This window comes from Wasmannia auropunctata, unplaced genomic scaffold (assembly GCF_000956235.1).
Source record: "Wasmannia auropunctata unplaced genomic scaffold, wasmannia.A_1.0 LD336069.1, whole genome shotgun sequence".
In the NCBI taxonomy this organism is placed as follows: domain Eukaryota; kingdom Metazoa; phylum Arthropoda; class Insecta; order Hymenoptera; family Formicidae; genus Wasmannia; species Wasmannia auropunctata.
The window spans coordinates 2,862,361-2,884,154 of record NW_012026821.1 but is presented as its reverse complement, the minus strand read 5'-3'; the positions used below and the strand labels follow the sequence as shown (position 1 = coordinate 2,884,154).

Genomic DNA, 21,794 nt, shown 5'->3' with positions numbered 1-21,794 from the left:
AGAGAGAGAGAGAGAGAGAGAGAGAGAGAAAGAGAGAGAGAGAGAGAGAGAGAGAGAGAGCTATATCTTAGAGAATAGCAATGCATGCAAGTATAAAAAAATCGTTTCACAAATCACATATAAATAGATGAGATATTAAATACAATATCTCATGCATAATATAATACATTGAACAATATTTTGTGGAATTCTAATACTCTCTACAGATCCTTACCCATATATAGCTCAAGATGTGAACTTATTTTTTTAATTTCTATTATAAATGATCATTATATATATAGCTATATTTTACAACTAGAGAATCACTTAGAGAATAGCAATGCATGTATAAAAAAATTGTTTCACAAATCACATATAAATAGTTGAGATATTAAATACAATATCCCATGTTATAATACATTAAATATCATTTTGTGGAACTCTAATTAAGACTCTACAAATCCTTATCACTTTCCCTTGTACATTTATGCGATTTTATATGTATTCTTGTCAATAGAACATAAAACATTCTCGCGTACATCCACATTTATTCTTTTGTAGCCTTCAAATTATTCCATATATTACAAAATATCTTTCGTATAAACGAATTTTATTAGTTTTTTTTATACATTTTCTTTAATAAATTTTACATTATGCCTTACATAATTTTATAAACAAAAACCCCTTTTATATATACACACACGTGCGCACCATATTGTGTGTATGTGTGTGTGTTGCATAAAATTCTTATACATACAAATGCAAATAAAAAGAATGTAATATTACGATCAGATTCAAATATCAGTATTATACAATAGCATTGCATATTATATGTGCAGTAATTTCGTGCAGGTATCTATAAATAACTTAACATTATTAAAAATCAAAATTATAACTTGTAAACCTCATTCGCAAGAGGCTATTTATTTTATCATATATAGACATATGGATATATATTTCATTATCATATGGATATGATATATCCATTATAATCACAATTTTTTCTTTTTCTTTTTTATTCTGACGATAATTAATACACAAGATATTAGTATAATCAAACACGTATACACAAACGAAGTACTTTTTAATATCTTTGTACATATAATAATGCATACATTTATGCACGCACTAAATGTGTTATTTTACGATTGTAAAATAAACAACAAAAAGAGAAACGATTGTCGAGGCATAATGATCGTAGAAGCTACTTAAATATGTAATATCCAAATTATAATTTAATGCCAATGCTATTGATTAATAAAGATCAATTCATTAGTCATAAAAGTACATATTTCTTACATATATAATATAGATTATGAGATTATATACTCTAATCTATATACGTGTGTATATATATATATGTATATATATATAAAATATATTATATTACATGTAAAATATTTTGATATATATATTACATATGTTGTATTATATTTATATTTTATATATCTACTACTATATTATATAACATATTATACATATTATAATTGTTCATATCATTTAAATATACTATTATATTGTATAACATTTATATATATTATATGTGCTATATTTACATATCTCTATACCAATAATTATATATAAATAATCTTTTCTTTCTTTTATAATTTTTAAGATCAAGTTAATAGTATATTCTACTTGTTATAAATTTGTTTTATATTCTTTTTTGCTGCTGATTAAATTTTCGATTATTGTGTAGTTGCAACGTAATACATAGACGAACAAAATTATCCATTACATTACTGATTAATAGCAAAAACTCTTTCTATATTTAATTTACACATTAATATTGTAATATATATTTCCATTGTTGTGAAAAAGAAATAAGATTATCTTGCACGCTCAATATAAAGTACATTTATATAAGTAACATTTATCCTTAAAAAAAAATAATATATTATTATAATACATAGTACAACTATGTGGCGAAATGTACCATTAAACTTTTGTTTTAAAAATTATATTATAAAAGATAATTTATATAGAATTATCAATATATAGATATGTAAACACAGCTATTACACAATATAATAATATATACATAATATAAAAAATATAATATATTAAGGTAATGCATGTTATATTGTATATATAATATATATACTTGTATAATATTGTACATATTATAATCTATATTATAATTCATTCATATATATAATCCATATTATACATATTTAAATGAAATATTATACGTACTTCTTTTATAACTGATAAATTGATCTTTATTAATAATTAGTCAACAGCATAGGCATTGGACTAATAATTCAGATATCTTATAATATTTATGTAATTTCTACAATTATTTCTCTTTTTGTTGCTTATTTTATACTTGTAAAATAATTATACAATTAAATTCGTGCAGAATGTATGCATGTTACATGTAGTTATTACGACGCTGAGAAATACTTTCTTTGTATATACGTGTTTGGATGTTAATTATCATTAGAACAAAAAAGAAAGGAAAAATTAATGTGATTATAATGCATAACTAATTATACAGTGATAAAATATATATTGTATCTTATATCCACATGATAAAATAAACAGCTTCATGCGAATGAGATTTACCAGTTACAATTCTGATTGCTTATAATCAAGTCATTTATTAATGTGTAAATTAAGTATAGTTTTTGCAATTAATTAATCAATTAATTAACACAATTGGTAATACAATTGATAATTTTTCTACGTATTATTATACTGCAACTATACGATCGAAAATTTATTTTAGCAAAAAGAAAACAAAAAAACAAAAGATCCTTATATTTATCCTTAAACGAAATGCATCGGTGATCCCGCCATTTTTAAGTCAAAATTTGTTCTCTTGTCCAATCGAAAGTTTGTTCTGTAAATGGAAATAGTGTCTTATAGATCGTGATTGTAATTAATATTCGATCTGTACAGTCAATTGCTTACGATTGTATCAAGGTTCTTCCGCGAAAAGCTCCTAAATGAGCATAATAAGTTGGCGCCGGATAGCTTACTGCTCTTGTACAGCGGGCATACATGTGGCAAAGGTAATAAGTCATCTCCTCAAGCTGATCTTCGTTAAATTTAGAATCATTGTATATGCATCTGTATTTCGTATGCCGCGCTGTGCCCTACATTTATAGCATAATTAACATAATATGTCAAATGTAACTTTATTTAATTGAAGAAATATGCATTTTTTATAATTTGGAAATTTAATTATTAATACATGCTCTATATGTTACTTAAACTGAATTATTATAATTATCACGAGTTAACTATTGTTAATTGCCTATCATTGTTATTGCGTGAAAATTTTGTATACTGCTAAATTTAATGTTCCTTAATAACAATTATAATTATGTAAACGTATTAAAAGAAAACAAATCAACGAGACTTTACCTGAATACTCGCATGTGACACGAGATAAAAGTCAATGTGATCTGGATGGGTAATTTGTGTATCGACAATTGTACCCGGTCTCACGTTACCATTTCTGTCGTCTGTGTCTTTTGGATTTACGGGAAAGAGGCGCACATGATGTCTCTTCTGAACAACCACGCAAGTAATTTCAATGTTACCTTTATTGAATTTTCTAATCGCCTGTCTAATGGCGTTTATTTCGTGGAACATAACTTGTGGAAGCTGCCCCTCACTAACTCCGTCTCTAAATATTGATACAAATATGGAATGTATTAAATTATAAATATACAATGGTAGAAATTAAAAAAAAAATAGCGATTTTAATTGTTTACATGTTTCCTTGTTTACTCTAAAATATTCGCAACTAAATTACATTCGCAACTACACTTATATTTACAATATAAGTTTCATTTTATGCATATTTAAAAAGAATTATTTTTACAGTTTCGTATAACATTGTATATCATTGCCAATACATACCGGTAATAAATGATTCTCTTTGGTGCACGTCTGTTTTCCTGGCCATAGGCGTTAAGTTGTGCTAGGATTATTGCTTCAAGATCTAAAATCATTTCTTCTTTGGGTGGTTGAAGTTTCAGTACAACATTATACTGGAAAGCTGAATTTCTACTTGCAGCAACCTAAATTAATGACATTTCTTATTAATACATATATATTCATAATACATATACATAAAAGAAAAGCTATGTTTAATTATACACACCGCCGCTATAGAGGGTATATCTCTAGAATCAGGAGCCGGATGAGTTACGTCGGCACCAACGAGTATGTAATCGCATTGTAGACAGAATGGTCTAAGAGGAAAATAAAAACGAAAAAAAAACCAATATTATTCGAGACTATAAACATATTTAAAATAAGACAAGTATTATTCACTCACATGGTTTGCAATATATGATTGACGCCATTTAATTTCGAGTTTATTTTTTGTAGAATATTTTTCAGCGTCGAAGCAGGTACGTCGCTTCCATTTTTTATAGTTTGAATCTTTATACATTGTGTCAAAACACCTATCTCCATCTCGGTAATTTGTTTTACGTTGCCTAAGACAATGATAAATAATATCAGATTGGTTTATATATTAAAAATGAGAAAGTAAAATAAAAAGTACTCACCGTATGTTACGTCTCTCTGATTTGGTATAAGAACTATTATCAACTTTAAATGCTTATGTGTATTGAAAAAGTCTTTAATCTTGTTTAGTTCATTTGCGTAAAATCTTTTGTATGGACGAATGGAGTCTCCAATTCTCATACCACATTCTGATCCTAAAAAAAAGATACTTAACGTAAAATATATGAATACAATCTATGTAGTATAATTCAAAATTACAGTTCGTTAATATCTAAATTCACAGTTGCAAGCTGTGCATATTTTTTTCGAATCAACAAGTAACAGATATATTACTTAGAAATCTTTGAAAAAATACATAAAAATACATAAAAATTTTAATCATATTTCTCATATACTTAACCTGTTTTCCTTAACTCTTTCACGAACTCCTGCATTTTTATTTCAGCGTCTTTCGTTCCACTCAAATCGAGAATAGTCCACGAACGGTCTTCCAAATGTTTGGGTTGATTAAACTTTTGCAAATACCATACTCCTCTCATTACTTTCGCTGTTCTTTCATTTTCATATTTCAATATTGGAGCACTTAAAACTCTGGCATCTACTCTTTTCATTTGTGGATTCACAGATAGATGGAATTCATTTTCCATGACGGGACTGTTATTCACTTTAATTTCGTCGAACTAGAAACACATAACACAAATATATCGCATACACATAACATAAATAACGACACAATACGTTAAATCTAACAATGTCTTACCGCGGCTTCAATTCTATATTTACGATCTGGCGCTTTCGCTACTGTTTTCTTGATCATTGCTGCAGTTTGCGTTTCATCAAGCTTTTTATTAATGGCCTGTTTACCGACAATAGTGCACAGCTGTAAAAGTTCGAGGGAATTCTTAGTTTCTTTTACGCCATCACTTACACGAATAGTAAATATAAAACAGCTTACGCACTTCGACAGGCAGCATAACTTTGCCTCCGTCGGCAGTGTTGCCCACATGAAGAACAGGCAAATCAGGTCTACCTATTTTATATCTCTTCACTTCCCGGAAGTATGTCGTTATTGTGTACTGTCGTCCACTGCTGCTATCCGAAAACTTGAATGAGTCGCAACTGTCTTTACATAAATCCATTATGCGATACGTTCGCTTCGAACTCGGTAAGCCAGGTATTTCGTAAGTCACTTTCAAACCTCTCAAAAAGCTTTGCATCTTTAATGAATATCTCATCACGTCGTCATAAGTAAGTTCTCTTACTCTTCTTTCGTTGTTAAGTGCAACTTCAGCCATGTATGCGATTACTTTTTGAGTTACGGTAAATCCTTTATGAGAAACTATATAAAATACAAAAAGTATTATGTAGAGATTATAGATAAAGATATTTGATATAGTTTTAAAATTTAAAATTCGTTACAAGTCTTAAGAGTATCGTTTATGATCAAAATGAAAAATATCAACATGGATACTTTACTGTCTACATTTAGATACGGTTGCCAGCCAAGTACTCCGGATAAAAATCCGCCGCGCCCTAGAGCTACGCCAGCGCCTAGTTTCTCTTCTTCATTTATATTCCAAAAAAGTGACTTTCCAACCTATAAAAACATATTTTACACCATTTATATTTATTCTATACAAACATTACCTCCAATTTGCAATATTTTAAGTACAAATAGATATATACTATAAAAAGTGAATTTATGTTCAAACAATGTGTGATCTTGCGAAAACACTTGAACACTTGTTTTTTTTTTAATAAATATTTCAAAGCAATTTATTCTCCAAAAATCGATATTATTTATAATTATACAAAAATTACTACTAACAAGTTATCAATAATAGTAATAATAGTAATAATAGTAATAATTACCGTGATATTACTAGTTCGTGATTCCGGTGCATGACGCATGATAATATCCAAGACTTGTATAGCGGTTTGATCTTTATTTCCTGCAAGACCAGGTCTCAAATTTTTTATCCAGCTAAGATCAACATTAGCTACTTTCTTCATAATAATTTCAAATTTTCGTTGTTGGTTATTGTCAATTACCGAGACGACACCTCGTATCTATATATAGGATGAAAATTATTAAAATGTTAAAATATAAAAATTAGAAATTAGAAATTTCGAATATAATGTTATAAAATTTATTCCAGATGTGAGAAATCGTTTTACAATCAATGCGTACGTTACTTACATCATCGCCGAAAGGAAGATTATTTCCACTGTATGCATTTTTATTCCCATCATATGCTGGATATCTTTTATTAAAATTTTTATTTCTAAATTCTTCAAAAATTATTCGACATAAACCTTTGGGAAGTTTGGGTACTCTGACTTCTTTTTTGGATTCTTCCCTGTAAGGCTTAATAGTAACGTCGTAGTGAACTGCATTGGTTACAAAATTATCTTTAAATATAATTTCGAACATGTTTGTAAAAACAGCAGTCTTTTCCCCTTTCGTTCCAGCTCTCCCAGGATTTTGTCTCCTCGGTATCATCTCATGATATGCTTTCAATTGAGCCGTCGACATTTTTGCCTTTGTTGCAGTCCTTTCTGAGGAGAATGGATCTGTCAAAGTAAGCCCAGTTAACTGAAAAAGAAAAAGATAATTAAAACGACTGAATAAACTTGAGAATGCAATATCTATTCGTGATAAATATTTGTGACCAATATTCTATTAAAACATGCGCACATGCTCATATAATTATGTAAAAAACTAATATTAATAGTATTAATTTTATATGATCGTACAAGAGGTGGAGATTGAATACTTGTGGATGGCTGCATACCAGTCGGTTGTACTTTCTGATCACCAGCAGCACCAATATCAACTGTAAAAAATAAAAATATTTATACACATACACTAATGTGCGTATATACTAGATAGCCAATGTGTCGTCAGAGTGCCTGGTTTCTGCTACCAATTTGCTTATATAGCATGTCAGCAGGCTTTGTCGACAAATCCTGCTGACATAGCATGTGCTTAATACTGACACAAATGGCTATGGATTTGCAATAGGAATCGAATTTGTTGCCAATTTGCCTAGCATTTGTACTATCAGGGTACATATGTATACATATATGTATGTATGCATACATAAACTTAATGTCCTATTTCAAGGAAAATAAATAACTATCTGAAAAAGACTTATATAAAAATATATTAGACAAAATAATTTCATTTGAGAAAGATAGTTTTCAGACATTATACCTTTGTTTCAAATAAATTTGTTTCAACAAAAAAATTCTCTTTTTTTAAATAAAACTGTTTTTTGTTACAATTCAATTTTCCTTATCATTTTATACAGAAAGATATTAAAATAAGATAAATAAAAAATCAATACTTCACTAGATATTTTATATATTATTCTAATATAAAATATCTTATGTATTTATGTTAAGTATTTGTTTTTCAATAATCTCAATTAAGTATTTTTATACCTGGGGATAAAAAGAATTGAGAATTGATTTTTTCTTTATGAATGCATTAATACATAAGTAAAATAGTACTTTTTCTCTCTTAAATATAACTATGTATCTTTTTACATTAATTGATATTTATATTTAAAAAATTCGAAAACAATATTCAAATATTCTAATATTCTAAATACTAATTGTCCTTATTTTTTATTAGAAAATAATTTTTACTTGAAGGTTTCAGCTGCTTCTGCTGCTGAGATGAAATTGGTTTTTGATGCTCCTGTTGTATTTGTTGTGCCTGTACTACTTGTTGCGGTTGACCATGTGCTCCTTGTTGTCGTGGCCAAGCTGGTGGCTGCTGCTGTGGTGGTACACTCTGTGGTACTTGTTGTCGTGGCCAAGCTGGTTGCTGCTGCTGTGGCGGTACACTCTGTGGTCCTTGTTGTTGTGGCCGAGCTGGTGGCTGTTGCTGTGGCTGCTGCTGTGGCGGTACACTCTGTGGTACTTGTTGTTGTGGCCAAGCTGGTGGCTGCTGCTGTGGCGGTACACTCTGTGGTACTTGTTGTCGTGGCCAAGCTGGTGGCTGCTGCTGTGGTGGTACACTCTGTGGTCCTTGTTGTCGTGGCCAAGCTGGTGGCTGCTGCTGTGGTGGTACACTCTGTGGTCCTCGTTGTCGTGGCCATGCTGGTTGCTGCTGCTGTGGCGGTGGACTCTGTGATTCTTGTTGTTGTGTACTCTGTGCTGGTTGTTGCGGTTGGCCTTGTGATACCTGCTGTTGCTGCTTCTGCTGTAAACCCAATATAGTTTGTCTCTTTAATATTTGTTAAGATTGTGAATTGTCTGTTTATTTTGCTGCTGCAATGAATCTTGCATTACTTGATGCAATAAACTTTTAGATACTTTTTGTTGCTTCTGCTGTGACGGATCAGATGATGAGTGAAAATTAAATGATGCAAAAATTCAGGTAAAAAGTTGAACAGTTTGTTTATCATAACTTTGAAGTTGTTACCATAATTTTGGCATATGGAAATTCAGCACTCAGAATGCATATTCTGAGAGCTACACATTTTTTATCACTTATTTCTATATATTGCAGTCTAAATATAAATAAATAATTTAGATAATGGATCAAATTATCATCCCAGGAAAAAAATCTTATTACACTCATCACCTGATCCATCACAGTAGAAGCAACAGAAAGTATCCAAAAGTTCACCAAAAGTTGTATCAGTAAGAATTTACAATCTTAATAAATATCAGGCAAACTAATTTTTATAGCAGCAGTAGCAAGTTGTTAGCAGCAGTAGCAAGGTCGATACCTGTTGTTCCGATGTAGAAGCATCTTGTGAGGTAGATTCAGCTCCTGCCTGCTTCTTCTTCTTTCCTGTAATTTATACAGCAATATATATATATATATATATATATATATATATATATATACATACATATATTTTTATTAGATTATATATCTATTATTAAACTATATCTCTTAAATACACACAAATAGTTTTAAGATTGTAACATATACTGACATATTTGAAGCTCTCATCTAATTTAATTAAACAGATTTAATGCTTTTAAACAAATATGTAAATCTTTGTAGCTACATTACGTTACACTTTCTGCACTTACAGTAAAATAAATATAGTATATTAGATAAAAAAGTAACAATAACAATAATGTGATAATATAAGACCCAATAAATTGATAAATTAAATTAATAAAGTAAAGGACTATGGATCCTAATCTATATGTTTAATGTTCCAAGTTATAACAAAGATTATTTGAATGTAATAACAACAAACGTTTAAAAAACACTGCGATAATGAGAATGACTCGAGAGAGGTCAAAACATCTGTTGTTATTGCATTCAAATAATCTTCCTTACAATTTGGAGCATTAAATATCCAATGTAAGCTCCTTAGCCCTTTTACAGCCCCTTATTTTAACGATCTAAAAATTTTATGATTTAAAGTAAAAATATACAAAAAGTTCAGCTACGAAGAATCTAATGGCATCTTAGACTTTGACATACTAACGCGAATGTGCAATGTGCACAGCGACAGTGCGTGATATGTTAACACTTTCAATACGAGGCCTATTCTTTTCGAATATATGTATCGTTCGCCCTTTCTCTCTTTTTTTTTCCTCTCCAACATGGAGGAAAGAAAGAGGAAAGGTGAACCGTAGCGAAAAAGCTCAGCTGAAAAAGAAGAGCTTGTTCGTAACTTTGAAGTCGTTCGTAACCGTCGTAGCATTGACATATGGAAATTTAATCAGCTTAGACTGCGTAACTTGAGAGTTATATAGATCACATTTCTTATTCCACTTATTTCTACACATACCGCAGCCTAAGTATGAGCAAATAATTCGAACAATGGATCAAATTATCGCCACGGAAGCGATCAATTGTTGAATGATGCAATTTACCGGGGAAACTGCGAAACTCCCGAGGGACTCGCGCATAACGATCTGCACGTACCTTTTCTCACCATTCTGTCCTTTAGTTTGGTATCGGATGAAGCACCTGAATATGTTGCGCGACAAAATCACTTGCCGATTTGCTCCGAAATAACCGCAATTCCAGATCGAATGAACGATGCTCCGACAGTCCAATTGCGATGTCACCGAGCTCGCCGTCTCGAAACACCCGTCTCGAACGAAGAGTTCGTCCGCGAATAAACGTCTCGACTCTCGAAGCTTCTATATGCACATATATTAAAACGGTAAAGGAATTCCCCTAATTTTCTCAGACCACGTAAAACACCCGATCCGCTGTTCGGTTCGAAATAACTGCTGTGTGTCGTGTGTGTGTGTGTGTGTGTGTGTGTGTGTGTGTGTGTGTGTGTGTGTGTGTGTGTGTGTGTGTGGTGTGTGTGCGTGCGTGCGTGTGTGGTAGGCCCGGTAGGCGCTGCACGTAGAGGGAATGGGGAACAGCAAAGAATAAGAATTTCAAGCCTATCGGAAGCCGCCTACCGTGGCGTACACGGTTTCCGATAGGTTGACAGGATCGCGGCTCCGTGTTTTTGTCCAGCTTTACGCCGACGACGCGCTTTCACAGTCTGTCCTTAGGAAAAGATCCAGAAGATGGCGCGATGCGGACGATCGCCGGCCATATTGTTGGGACCTACGCGACAAACCCAGCTTCCATGAAAACTGCGCGTTTCCCTTCCGCGATCGCGAATGTGTCACATAACCAACGTCGCCGATCTCGGCCGATAATGTTTATAAATATTGGGATTTGACATATGTTACGCGTGTGCCTGCGGCAACTCGGAGCTTCGCGTGGACCCTCCTGCTTCCCCGATGACGCGCGCGCGAGGCATTTCGGGGCTATGCCGATATTAATGTGATAGATCGTCGCCAAAGAAAATCCGTGGAAAAGAAAAAATGACAACTGGCCAGAGTGGGCACGATCATTCTCTCGCTATCAGGCAGGAAATACAACGCTTCGAGAGCGTACACCCGTCGATTTACGCCATTTACGACCTGATAGAGCTCGTGCCCGACGCGCACGTCGCTAAGCAAATTCGCGAGCATGTCGTGGCGATAGAGGGTAATGCATACTTGATTTCATACGTCTGTTTTTTTTACGCTTTCCATTCAGCGCAAGTTGACATAAGCGTCACTCTATCTTCGTTGTCATTGGATGCTGAAGAAAGACAGAATGACGCTTGTGTCACTGAACGAAGAGCGCCCTTACATTTTTCTTCGTGAAGCGAAATATTTCCTGTAGTCGCAATGTACAGTAATGACAATGACACGTTTTAGATAATTAAATGTTGCATATAATGTTATATGTTACGTTCGTACTACATTCAGTAATGTAAGTTTACGTTCGTTTAGATTCCTTCGTCAACAGCCACGAATGGACACTGGCGAGAGATGTCCCTGAACTGCATCTGGGGATCATCGGCTCCTCGGACTCGGGAAAGTCGGCTCTCGTTCACAGGTATCTTACTGGGTCCTTCATGCACGAGGAATCGCCGGAGGGTGGCCGCTTCAAAAAGGAGATCTTCATAAATGATCAGAGTTACCTTCTCCTGATCAGGGACGAGGGTGGTGTGCCAGAGGCTCAAGTATGCAACAGAATCTCATTGTTTCATACATCATGTTCATCTGCCACTGCTTTCTGTTATTGTATTAAATAATAATATCCATTTCAGTTCTCAGCTTGGATAGATGCTTTATTACTTGTATTCAGCTTAGAAAATGAAGAAAGTTTCTCTATAGTTTGCAGTTTGTACAATAGAATGTGTTCTTTCCGGAATATGTCAGAAGTACCAAAAATACTCGTAGGCGTGCAAGGTGAGTACAGCCATGTAATACTCTATGGACATACCTTTTTTTGTTCTTGATAATTTTTCTTATATTTATTTGTTGTATATACACAGCGGTCTTATGGAACTTGTTTTCTTTATTGACTATTCCTTGCATTCATTTTCCTGAGCGCTTTTTTATTTATGATTTTGCAGATTCGATTAACGACAGCAATCCACGTGTCATAAAAGATATCAGACCACGGAAACTGGCTTGTGATTTAAGATGTCCTTATTACGAAACATGTGCTATCTATGGTCTAAATGTTGAGAGAGTATTTCAAGATGGTGAGGGAAATAAGTGCACACGCGTGTTACAAGCTGAAACATAAATATATATTTAAATATATTTAAATTAACTCTGATGTCTGGGTACTAACGACGGAAAAATTTCAGTGTGTCAGAAAATCATACAGAACGTATCGACGAAGAACTTTTCGTGCGACGTGTGCCAACATGCTACGGAGAATGACGTTAAATTTGCAGTCCCTACTGTTACTAAAACCGTGCAACTTCATAACAAAGACACAGAGACTACGAATTCGTTGAAAGTAAATGTGAGAAACAGTTTGTTGGCCACGTTCTTGAATAAATAAAAAAATTATATGCAATTTATTAAAGTTTATAATTTCTCAGGTTTCAGAAAAAGACGAGGACTGTCGATCCATACATAATAGTTCTATGACGAACGACTCGTCATTGCTGAACGATAATTTTCATAACGTGCAGAATCAACATGGAGAACTGCGTTCGTCAATCCTAACGCCAACCACTATCAGGTTTGAATCTACTTTTGTTCTATACTTCTTTCTACAGTTTTATATTGATACATATTGTGATATTTTTACGTTTTCCAGGAAATTTAGAAGAAAATCGAATATATTTACACCTTCTAAAAAGGAGAAATATATGGGCGAGATGGGTGTTGGTAGAGAAATACCAGTGAAACAAGGTTATTTATTTAAACGGAGCAGCAAGTCGTTGAAGGAATGGAAGAAGAAATACGTCACATTGTTAGAGGATGGCCGTTTGACTTATCATTCGAGCCTGCACGTAATTATCAGTTCATATAATAGCTGTCTACTTTATCGCTTTGCGCATTTGTGCGATGTGTTTAGTACAAAGAGAAACATTTTTAGGATTACATGAACGATACTAATGGCAAAGAAATACTTTTGCAATACGTTACTGTGAAGGTACCTGGCAAAACGCCAAAGGGTTCCAAATCATACAATGCCCAAGGTATTGCACTTTACTGTTTTCATGTGCATTTAACGTTTTTTTTTGTACATTTTTATCATTTTTAAACACACCCTTTCTTTTAATCAGAAGACAGTTTTGAATTTTCCATCATCTCCTTGGAGAACAAAACCTGGCATTTCGAGGCGAATAATGCCGAGGAGAGGGACAGCTGGATTACCGCGATAGAGCAGCAAATATTGTCGAGCTTGCAGAACAGCGACGGCGACAAGAAAAACGAGACTGACGCTTTCAAGATGCACTGCATAAAGAACAAAGTTTCGGGGAACGACGCATGCGTTGACTGTGGTACACCGAGTGAGTGGATCATTGTCTTATTAATTATATTTCGCTCAATTAACTCATCTCAAAATTACAAATCTTTTACTTCAGATCCTGATTGGGCCAGCCTTAATCTGGGCGTTTTGGTGTGCATCGAATGCTCCGGTATTCACAGAAACTTAGGTTCGCATATATCTAAGGTACGGTCCTTGGATTTGGACGACTGGTCGTAAGTATGATGCACAAAGAGTCCCACATGCGTTACCGAAACGCGTTCGATTGTACTTCGTCGTCGTTGTCGTCGATGTTCGTTACTAATGATACATCTTTAACGGCGGCTTTAGCGCAGGTCACCTAAGCGTCATGCTGGCTCTCGGCAACGATATAGCCAACAGTATCTGGGAGTATTGTTTAAACGGAAAGCAAAAGCCCGTCTCGGATTCGTCTAGGGAAGAGAAGGAGCAGTGGATCAGATGGAAGTACGAGGACAAGCTCTTCCTGCCGCCGATCAACCCGAACATTTCCTTGGGAAAACTGCTCATCGACTCGGTTTGCCGGTAAGATGTCTCGTTTTCTCTAACCGCAGATGTCGATTAAATGTGGCTGCGTTCCTCACGATTTTATTGTCCACACAGGGGAGACATGAGAGCATTTACATTATGCTTGGCCCGCTGTAATTACGAGGACATCAACATTTCGGTCAGCACGGAAGATCTGCGAACGCCGTTACATCTGGCCTGCGCAACTGGGAACTTGGCGATGGCGCAACTTTTAATATGGGTGCGTGTTAATTTTCCATTTATCTCTGAAAACGCATTCCTTCATGTCACAGCACTGTGTCATCGCGAATTTTGCAGCATAAAGCGAATCCGCAGAATCTGGATCACGAGGGACGGACGTGCATGTCGTACGTGCGAGCTCTGGAGAGAACGCTCGACAATTCGTCCGATTCCATGGAAATGCAGAAGCTGCTCGAAGTGCTGGAACAAGCCAGTGTCTCCGGGATGGACGACGTGGACGCATCTCAGTATTAAAGTTCAAAAAAAAAAAAAAAGAAGATATGCCTTAATCACCCTACCTGCATTTTCTGTAATAACGCGTTGTTGATACTTGTACTTACTATGAAAAACCAATGCTTCATTTAGTGACTCACAGAAGAAAGTAAAGCTTTTAAACGATATTTATCTCAGACAGCCGCCAAAGCACACATTGAAGGAAAATTGATTGGATTATAATAATATTCGATTGAATAACGTAACTTAATTAATTTTATATGTAAAAAGTTTTTGTCGTGTGACGAACTCATTTTAAATATTGACTTCTAAAATTCACCTCGAATTGAGGAATTTTAAATACAATATACTTTTGTACATTGAGAATCAATCCTTTAAAGGAAATATATATATATATATACTTCGCAATACGGTAATTTAATGAGATTTGTGTCAATCACGGAGAAATGACTAATAGCATGCTCGAGTGTATATTGTCAATGACTGAGAGTACAAACACTCATAAATGTAGTTATATTTATACATCCAATACATGTAACTGTATTTGAAGATTTATGAGATTGCTTTTATAACTTTTATTTTATTAATTATTCATTAAAACACAATTACATCACGCACCACGTTTCCAGTTTATTAAAAATTGCACCAGTTCTGAAGTTTTAATTCGTTTCTCAAGTTTCAAGAGTGTTGTTCACAGTTTTCTATACTTCGCCGATGACGATACTGCGCTTATACCATAAACCATTTCCTCCTGTAAATCTACATCGTCTGCAGAAAAAAATATAATAAAATTAGTTGAATTCATTCCTGCACGGAACAAATTTCTTATTTTTTTGGTCGATATTCGATATTTTTGAGTCTGTCGTTTGCTTTACCAGTAGAATATATATTTGTTGGAAAAATAGGTAGCTTGTTGTAATAGGTGATAGTCGTTAGCATCGACGCGGCAGAATGAGACGAAACAGAGGCTCTGCATACAGACGGATCCCTGAAATAAGATAAACATGCAATATGTTTTGCATTACTCCACACGTGAATTTTTTTGTTTAACGTTTTTACATCAACGATAAAGTATTTATACGTACATCTTGTTTAATTCATTAGCCAACACGTTGGGTAGAGGCACCGTCAAGGTGAAAATTCGGCTGCGAAGCTCAGAATAATGCTGTAAAGGAGATTGCGCGGACACGAACTCTTTGTAAACGTAGGCAAATATATTTTGCAAATTTTCAATCGGGCATTCCAGATGCGCTTCAATAAGTAGCATGCATTCCAAACAGATGTGAATTTGTGCTAACGTGTTCAATTTATTCCTGCAAATAATTAATAAAATTACAATTATGTAATATTAATTGAACCTAATCTATTTAATTTACAGAATGTTTCCCGTATTTGTAATTACCTGTAATTCTCCGTGTTGAAGATTCCAGAAGATGTATCACCTAATTTCTGTCGGATGTCGTGCAGATCGACAAATCGCGCTCCTCGCAGGATATATAAGTAATCTCGAGTAAGCTTCTGAAATCCCATATCCACAACAAGTTCTAACGGTACACTTCCCACTAACAAATGGGACATTGTTTCTTGATGATGCAGATTGGAAAGACATTTCACAAATCTTGTTGAATTTGTGTCGTTCATCTGAAAAATGTATTAAAATATGTTCTCACGTACAAATCTTTTAAAATAATAATTGAAATAAGTTGGATAAAGGAGCATATATTTCGTCAGTTACCTGTGGTGTAAATTTATGCTCGAGGATTTCCTTCAAAACAGTTTCAACGTAGTTTACCATTTGCGGATACGCTGAAGTCTCTTTAAATGTCGAGAAGAATACGCAATTAGTCAACAATATATGTATTATAACATATGTGAAGTTAGCACTCCAAAATTAAAATTCCAAAATTCTGATCAGAGTTCCCACTTTATCTTGAAAAGACGAAGAATTCTTTATAGTTTGCTGCTCAGAATTATCGATCATGAATTTTGATAAGAAGTTAGCACTCCATTTTTTTAAATTTAAATTAGAAATTGTTATTAAGTGGAATTCTTGTTATAAACTAGAGGGAACTCTTCGTCTCTTTAAAATGAGGTGGGAACTGTAATCAGAACTACAGAATTTTAATGTGAGATATATATATATATATATATAAAATAAGTGGTACACCTGAAGAAATATTTCACTCACTTATAAGTATTTCCCACAAGTGATCGGTAAAATCTGTATCATGTCTCAGAAAAACACTTTGTACACGTTCCTGCATTTTCGCGTCAATTTCAGCATTCTCCTTATTGATACGATTCCTTTCCTTAACATTGCCCTTATCAAACCATTGAAAATTGAAATCTCCGTTCAGTAAAAGATTTAATTTTTCACTTATGATGTCATGTTCCTAAAACATTGCCACACATAATTCAAGACAATGAAAAATAAATTAAAATCTGTGATTAAAATCTTCTTGAAAAATATTTTCAAGAGGATATATAGAAATGTATCTACCTCTGAATATGGCATTGTGAATTTTATCGGGTTTTGTAGCCCAATATTTTTCTTGCACTCATCTATCGTTGATAAATATTCGACTAATAAAAATAACTGATCTCTCAGTTCTTTTAATGGACTATCCTTCCATCCGGCATTTATTTGAGCTGTCTACAAAAATATTTGTACAGATATGAGATATGAGAATTACTTACAATATTGTCATTCTTTTATGCTAGTACATACTTACCAAAGTATTTTTCGACAGTCTTGAATCTGAATGCATTTCGACACTAATGCTTCCTTCAAAATCACTTTTGGCAGTCTTATCCCAATCGATCGTTTCTTGCTTCATCCTGAATAAGTCAACAGCACTGAACATTTTAGTCTACACATATAAAACAAATCAATTAATGTCCAATATTAAACTGATTAAACTCGTACACATTATACATACACTGTATTCTTGTGTAAACGATTGTTTAAGATGCTCCTGTACAGCTTTCTGACATTTGTTTCTTACTGCGGCCAAACCTATCATGCCAATAGAAACAGCTTCCAGTGTGGTGAACCAATCTTGAGAGACAATCGCGCCGATGAATCTGCTCTGCTTAGAATCCTTCCCGTCACAGAGAGCCAATATTGGCAAGGCATTAGTATCAAGATGTTCCAGACACGCATTCAGGGCATTACTAGAAAAAAAAGAAGTGTATATCTTGTCGGTTATTAAAAATCTCAACTATTGAAGACTTTCAATCCTATTGAATATTATATAATTTTCTTACTAGATATCACAGATATTTGATCTTATTGACTCTGTACACACCATGCATCCGTTCTGCTCAGTGGCAAATATAACTCTTCTTCCTTCCGCCAATTTTGTCTCGCTATGACGACGGTGTCGTCGAATTCGCAGTTACCGAACGAATACTCCAGTGGCGAACCGCTGACCTCGTGCCCTAGAGAACATTTCAGACAATTCAGACTTCATGTACATATTTCCGACGGAGTGTGCAAGCACACTCTTAGAATTAAACGCGCGTTTCATTACTCGTTGAGCACTCGTCGAGATTTGCTTCGTGCTCCTCGTGGCCGGAAGAATGCCGTATGCCAGGAACCTGAGATAAATTGTTGTATTATTATACGAGATCACAAAGGGGGGAAGAGCGAGAGGTTTCATTACGATCACTTACATTTTTATGAAGGATGATGTACGGATCATCCTTGAGATCCGGAAATAATTCGTCCACATATGACAATCTAACTTTGCTCGCTCGAACACGCGGCTGCAAGATATCATTCAAACGTTCCATTTTATTTGCAACGTATGGTTTGAATTAAATGAAATCAAAGATGGCGCGTTCGTAGAGTCATCGATGAGATATTGTAGAGTATGGTCATCGACGAGGAGAGAATTCTCTACCACCACTAATCGTTTTCCACATCCATGTACTGTAAATGCGCATGCGCTACCGTCGTGTCATTTAAAATTTGTCAGTCTAAAAAAATGAGAAATTTGTATTAAATTTAGCTTTTATCGTTATTATGTTTTTGACTTTTATACATGTGTATGTACGTTCTATGGCATACTCATATTTTTATGAAAAATACTTGGTGTTAAAATATTTAACACCAAGTTGCTCACATATCTTGTTCGCATATATTTAATAAATTTATGGAATACTCACATCTTTATGGAAAAGGTTAATTACTTTAACACCAAGTTGCTCATATATTGTTCTCATATATTTAATAAATTTTTTGCTAAAACATGATTCTCCGCAAGAATAACAAATCAATTTAAATTTATGTACAAGAATGTAATTATGACGGTAAATGCAATTAGTATACAACATAATGTCTGTTAGAAACACAATTTCATCAAGATACTCTTGTCATTAATATAAAATTGAGATAAACTTAAAAAAGTAATATATAAAGTTAACATATAAAAAAATGTCCAAATAATTTCTGTGGATCAAGTTAATATTTAGATTTTTTTACAGCAAGCCTCATGTTTCTGGATCCGGTTGGGTATGAACTTTCTCTTGCATTTTTTACAGGAAATTAATTGCGCAGTGTGCTCCTCCCAATCGATTTTTTCTTCTTTAACTTCTGAAACCCATTGCATAACATAGTTTGTAGAATAATTTTTGTTATATTAAGAAATACACAATTTATACGATTTCTATATGTGTCGTAACTACTGTTAATCAATTCTCATTATAAAAAAATTTGATATATTTATTTCATTTTAAAAATTTTAATACCTTTTTAATTATAAGTAATTAAATATTAAAGAAATGTAAAAAAAATAATTTTTAAATTAATTTTAAAATTAATTTTTTTTTAAGCAATTTAATTTTTATATAATCTTAATTATAAATATTAAATAGCACATTAAAATTAAAAAATGTACAACGATTGTCAGGATTGGAAAGATTCCACAAAAGAATGACAGATTAAAAAACTTCTAAATTTGTATATAAAATATTGTTTCGTAAACAGTGCAATTTATATTATTTATATCAAGCATTAATATACCTGGGGTAGACATCACCACTTTTTCAATTGATTCAGCTGAATGTGGTTGAGGCTGTGATTGAGACTGAATCGCGTTTTCAACCTCTGGTGATTTCTGAAGTTTCTTCGGTGGTGTTCGTGACAATTGATGTCTTGGTTTCATTGGATTAAACGGTACCTGTAAAAAAAACAAATATATTAACTTTATTAAATAAGAGAGAATTATAAAACCTTTTAAAATTATAAGATATATAATTTATAAGATATATTAATTTCGCATTTAATCGAAATCTTTTTTTTATATCTTCTATATTAAATAATTTTTTTAAATATCTTAGAAATTTTGGAATATTTTGAATCAAAACAGTTATCATTCTTTTTCGTGATTTTAAAAATATTAATCTTATAAAAAGTACTATATTAACTTTAATTTTGAATCATTTGTACTCATTCTTACATTTTCTATGAAATCTCGCTGTTCGTTATTCTCCTCTCTCCTCTGCTTCCTGTTTTTCTTGAGTTCCACATTGTTGATCTGTGTATTTGTCTGTGAGTTTTGGATAACTGTGTTGCTTTCACGGAAACTAAATTGGACATCACTAAGTTGAGTTTCTTCAAAATTTTTGTCAATCTCTGTCACATTTGGACTGAATAGGCCCACATTGTTCTTAGGTCTCTCTTCCCCTTTCTTTTTGATTTGTCTTTTAGGAGTAGCATCAATTCTGTTAACATTTTCTTTGTTTTCTTCGTTTTCCAACTTCTGTAAATTATCAATAAAATTTCTTTTAAGTTGTTATATGTGTAACAAAAAGATATTTTACATTCAGACATAACATTACCTTATTCTGGCATATGTTTTCGTCACATTTACATGACGAGTTGCATTTGTTATTCTTTTTCACGCAACCACAAATCCGCGACGAGCAGGATCCCTTGCAACCGCAATTAGATTTTTCAACGCTGACTGTAGTTGCCCATGGAGTGACATTCATAGCCTTATGACGTGCAACATCGTCAGGCTTGTTAGAAGCTTCCACATGGTGTCTTAAAACATTATTCTCGAGCTGCAATACTCTCACTTGTTCCTCCAACTTGGCAAATGCTATGAGACTGTCGAAATCATCGGTCTGCGTGCTTGTGTGTTTTCTGCTAAAAAGTCAAAATTTACAATCTTATTACAATCATTAACACAATCATTAATATATTTAATACAATGGAAGATAATGATACAGAACAGAATTGCCATAGATAATTATTATGATTTAATAACAATGATAAATATGCTGAAAGGTAAGGCAACTCTAATTGTCTTAGCCTAGACATTTGGTGATGTGGAAAGCTAAACCCATGCAAAATATAGCTTTGTATATATGAATTTACGACTTAACTTTCCATGCAAAGCAAGATATTGCCCTTAAATTTACAATTTTCCATGTAAAATTTAAATTATAGACATACATTTATATTATCAACCTTTTTTTATTAACAACTTTGTATAACGAACAACGATCGATGATTAAAATCTTTTGAAGGTTGTTGACGGTTACAACCTTAACAACAAATGTCAAGGAAGTCTATTCTGGAAATTGGTGAAAATCACAAAAATGAGCGAATTGCTAGAATATTTGTAACTTCACTGCGGTCACTGTCTAATGAATTTGCTCATTTCTGTAATTTTTACAAATTTCCAAGGACCGTAATAAGTCCCAAGGTCAAGATAAGTGGGACTGCGTCTGCATATAATCAACATTTTTGCTACGATATGATAATTACTGCACCGGTGATGCTTTTTTTGAGATAAAAACGAAACAGACGTGGGATTCTGAAATGATCCGGTTCTCGCTTACCTGGCACTTTTAGCGCTCGGTTTTGTTCTCTTCATTATTATTTGTTACTTGAGACGTGCTCGGCAACTTGCGGTTTACAGTACTAGACCATCTCAAACGCGGACACGTCGACAAGCACCGAAACACGACACCCGGCGCAACTGTTAACAATGCGATCGGTAACGGACTCAAACGGATTTCGGCGGATTCCCTTTAA

At 33.4% G+C, this 21,794-nt stretch overlaps 4 protein-coding genes across 7 annotated transcripts; 1 reads left to right on the top strand and 3 right to left on the bottom strand.

Moving 5' to 3' along the window:
* Positions 1–2,127: 2,127 nt before the first annotated feature.
* On the bottom strand, positions 2,128–10,711 carry LOC105450189 (protein argonaute-2). 3 transcript variants are annotated; one of them, XM_011689928.1, is made up of 18 exons: positions 10,376–10,711; positions 9,213–9,277; positions 8,506–8,680; positions 8,122–8,223; positions 7,225–7,304; positions 6,668–7,063; positions 6,340–6,537; positions 5,944–6,064; positions 5,427–5,806; positions 5,228–5,347; positions 4,868–5,147; positions 4,509–4,661; positions 4,274–4,436; positions 4,097–4,187; positions 3,853–4,013; positions 3,352–3,616; positions 2,896–3,080; positions 2,128–2,824 (listed from the first exon to the last, which is right to left on the bottom strand). In XM_011689928.1, the coding sequence occupies exons 1-18, from the start codon at positions 10,386–10,388 to the stop codon at positions 2,752–2,754; spliced, it is 3,021 nt and encodes a 1,006-aa protein (XP_011688230.1). In that variant the 5' UTR covers positions 10,389–10,711; the 3' UTR covers positions 2,128–2,751. The 3 variants fall into 3 exon arrangements, with proteins under 3 accessions (XP_011688230.1, XP_011688228.1, XP_011688229.1); XM_011689926.1 differs by having other exon boundaries at positions 8,122–8,680; XM_011689927.1 differs by having other exon boundaries at positions 8,122–8,677.
* Positions 10,712–11,026: 315 nt separating this feature from the next.
* Positions 11,027–15,361, top strand: LOC105450186 (centaurin-gamma-1A). The gene is made up of 13 exons (XM_011689921.1): positions 11,027–11,449; positions 11,740–11,972; positions 12,060–12,201; positions 12,369–12,500; positions 12,609–12,769; positions 12,849–12,991; positions 13,070–13,265; positions 13,352–13,454; positions 13,542–13,769; positions 13,845–13,962; positions 14,078–14,290; positions 14,369–14,513; positions 14,591–15,361. The coding sequence occupies exons 1-13, from the start codon at positions 11,284–11,286 to the stop codon at positions 14,765–14,767; spliced, it is 2,157 nt and encodes a 718-aa protein (XP_011688223.1). The 5' UTR covers positions 11,027–11,283; the 3' UTR covers positions 14,768–15,361.
* On the bottom strand, positions 15,261–18,987 carry LOC105450187 (protein zwilch homolog). The gene is made up of 13 exons (XM_011689923.1): positions 18,917–18,987; positions 18,422–18,727; positions 18,280–18,346; positions 18,055–18,187; positions 17,686–17,920; positions 17,479–17,616; positions 17,247–17,399; positions 16,935–17,139; positions 16,482–16,561; positions 16,149–16,387; positions 15,832–16,059; positions 15,622–15,734; positions 15,261–15,514 (listed from the first exon to the last, which is right to left on the bottom strand). The coding sequence occupies exons 2-13, from the start codon at positions 18,539–18,541 to the stop codon at positions 15,438–15,440; spliced, it is 1,788 nt and encodes a 595-aa protein (XP_011688225.1). The 5' UTR covers positions 18,542–18,727; positions 18,917–18,987; the 3' UTR covers positions 15,261–15,437.
* Positions 18,953–21,792, bottom strand: LOC105450188. 2 transcript variants are annotated; one of them, XM_011689925.1, is made up of 5 exons: positions 21,599–21,792; positions 20,591–20,897; positions 20,209–20,511; positions 19,773–19,929; positions 18,953–19,343 (listed from the first exon to the last, which is right to left on the bottom strand). In XM_011689925.1, the coding sequence occupies exons 1-5, from the start codon at positions 21,631–21,633 to the stop codon at positions 19,219–19,221; spliced, it is 927 nt and encodes a 308-aa protein (XP_011688227.1). In that variant the 5' UTR covers positions 21,634–21,792; the 3' UTR covers positions 18,953–19,218. The 2 variants fall into 2 exon arrangements, with proteins under 2 accessions (XP_011688227.1, XP_011688226.1); XM_011689924.1 differs by having other exon boundaries at positions 20,591–20,900; positions 21,599–21,789.
* Between the last annotated feature and the right edge of the window lie 2 nt (positions 21,793–21,794).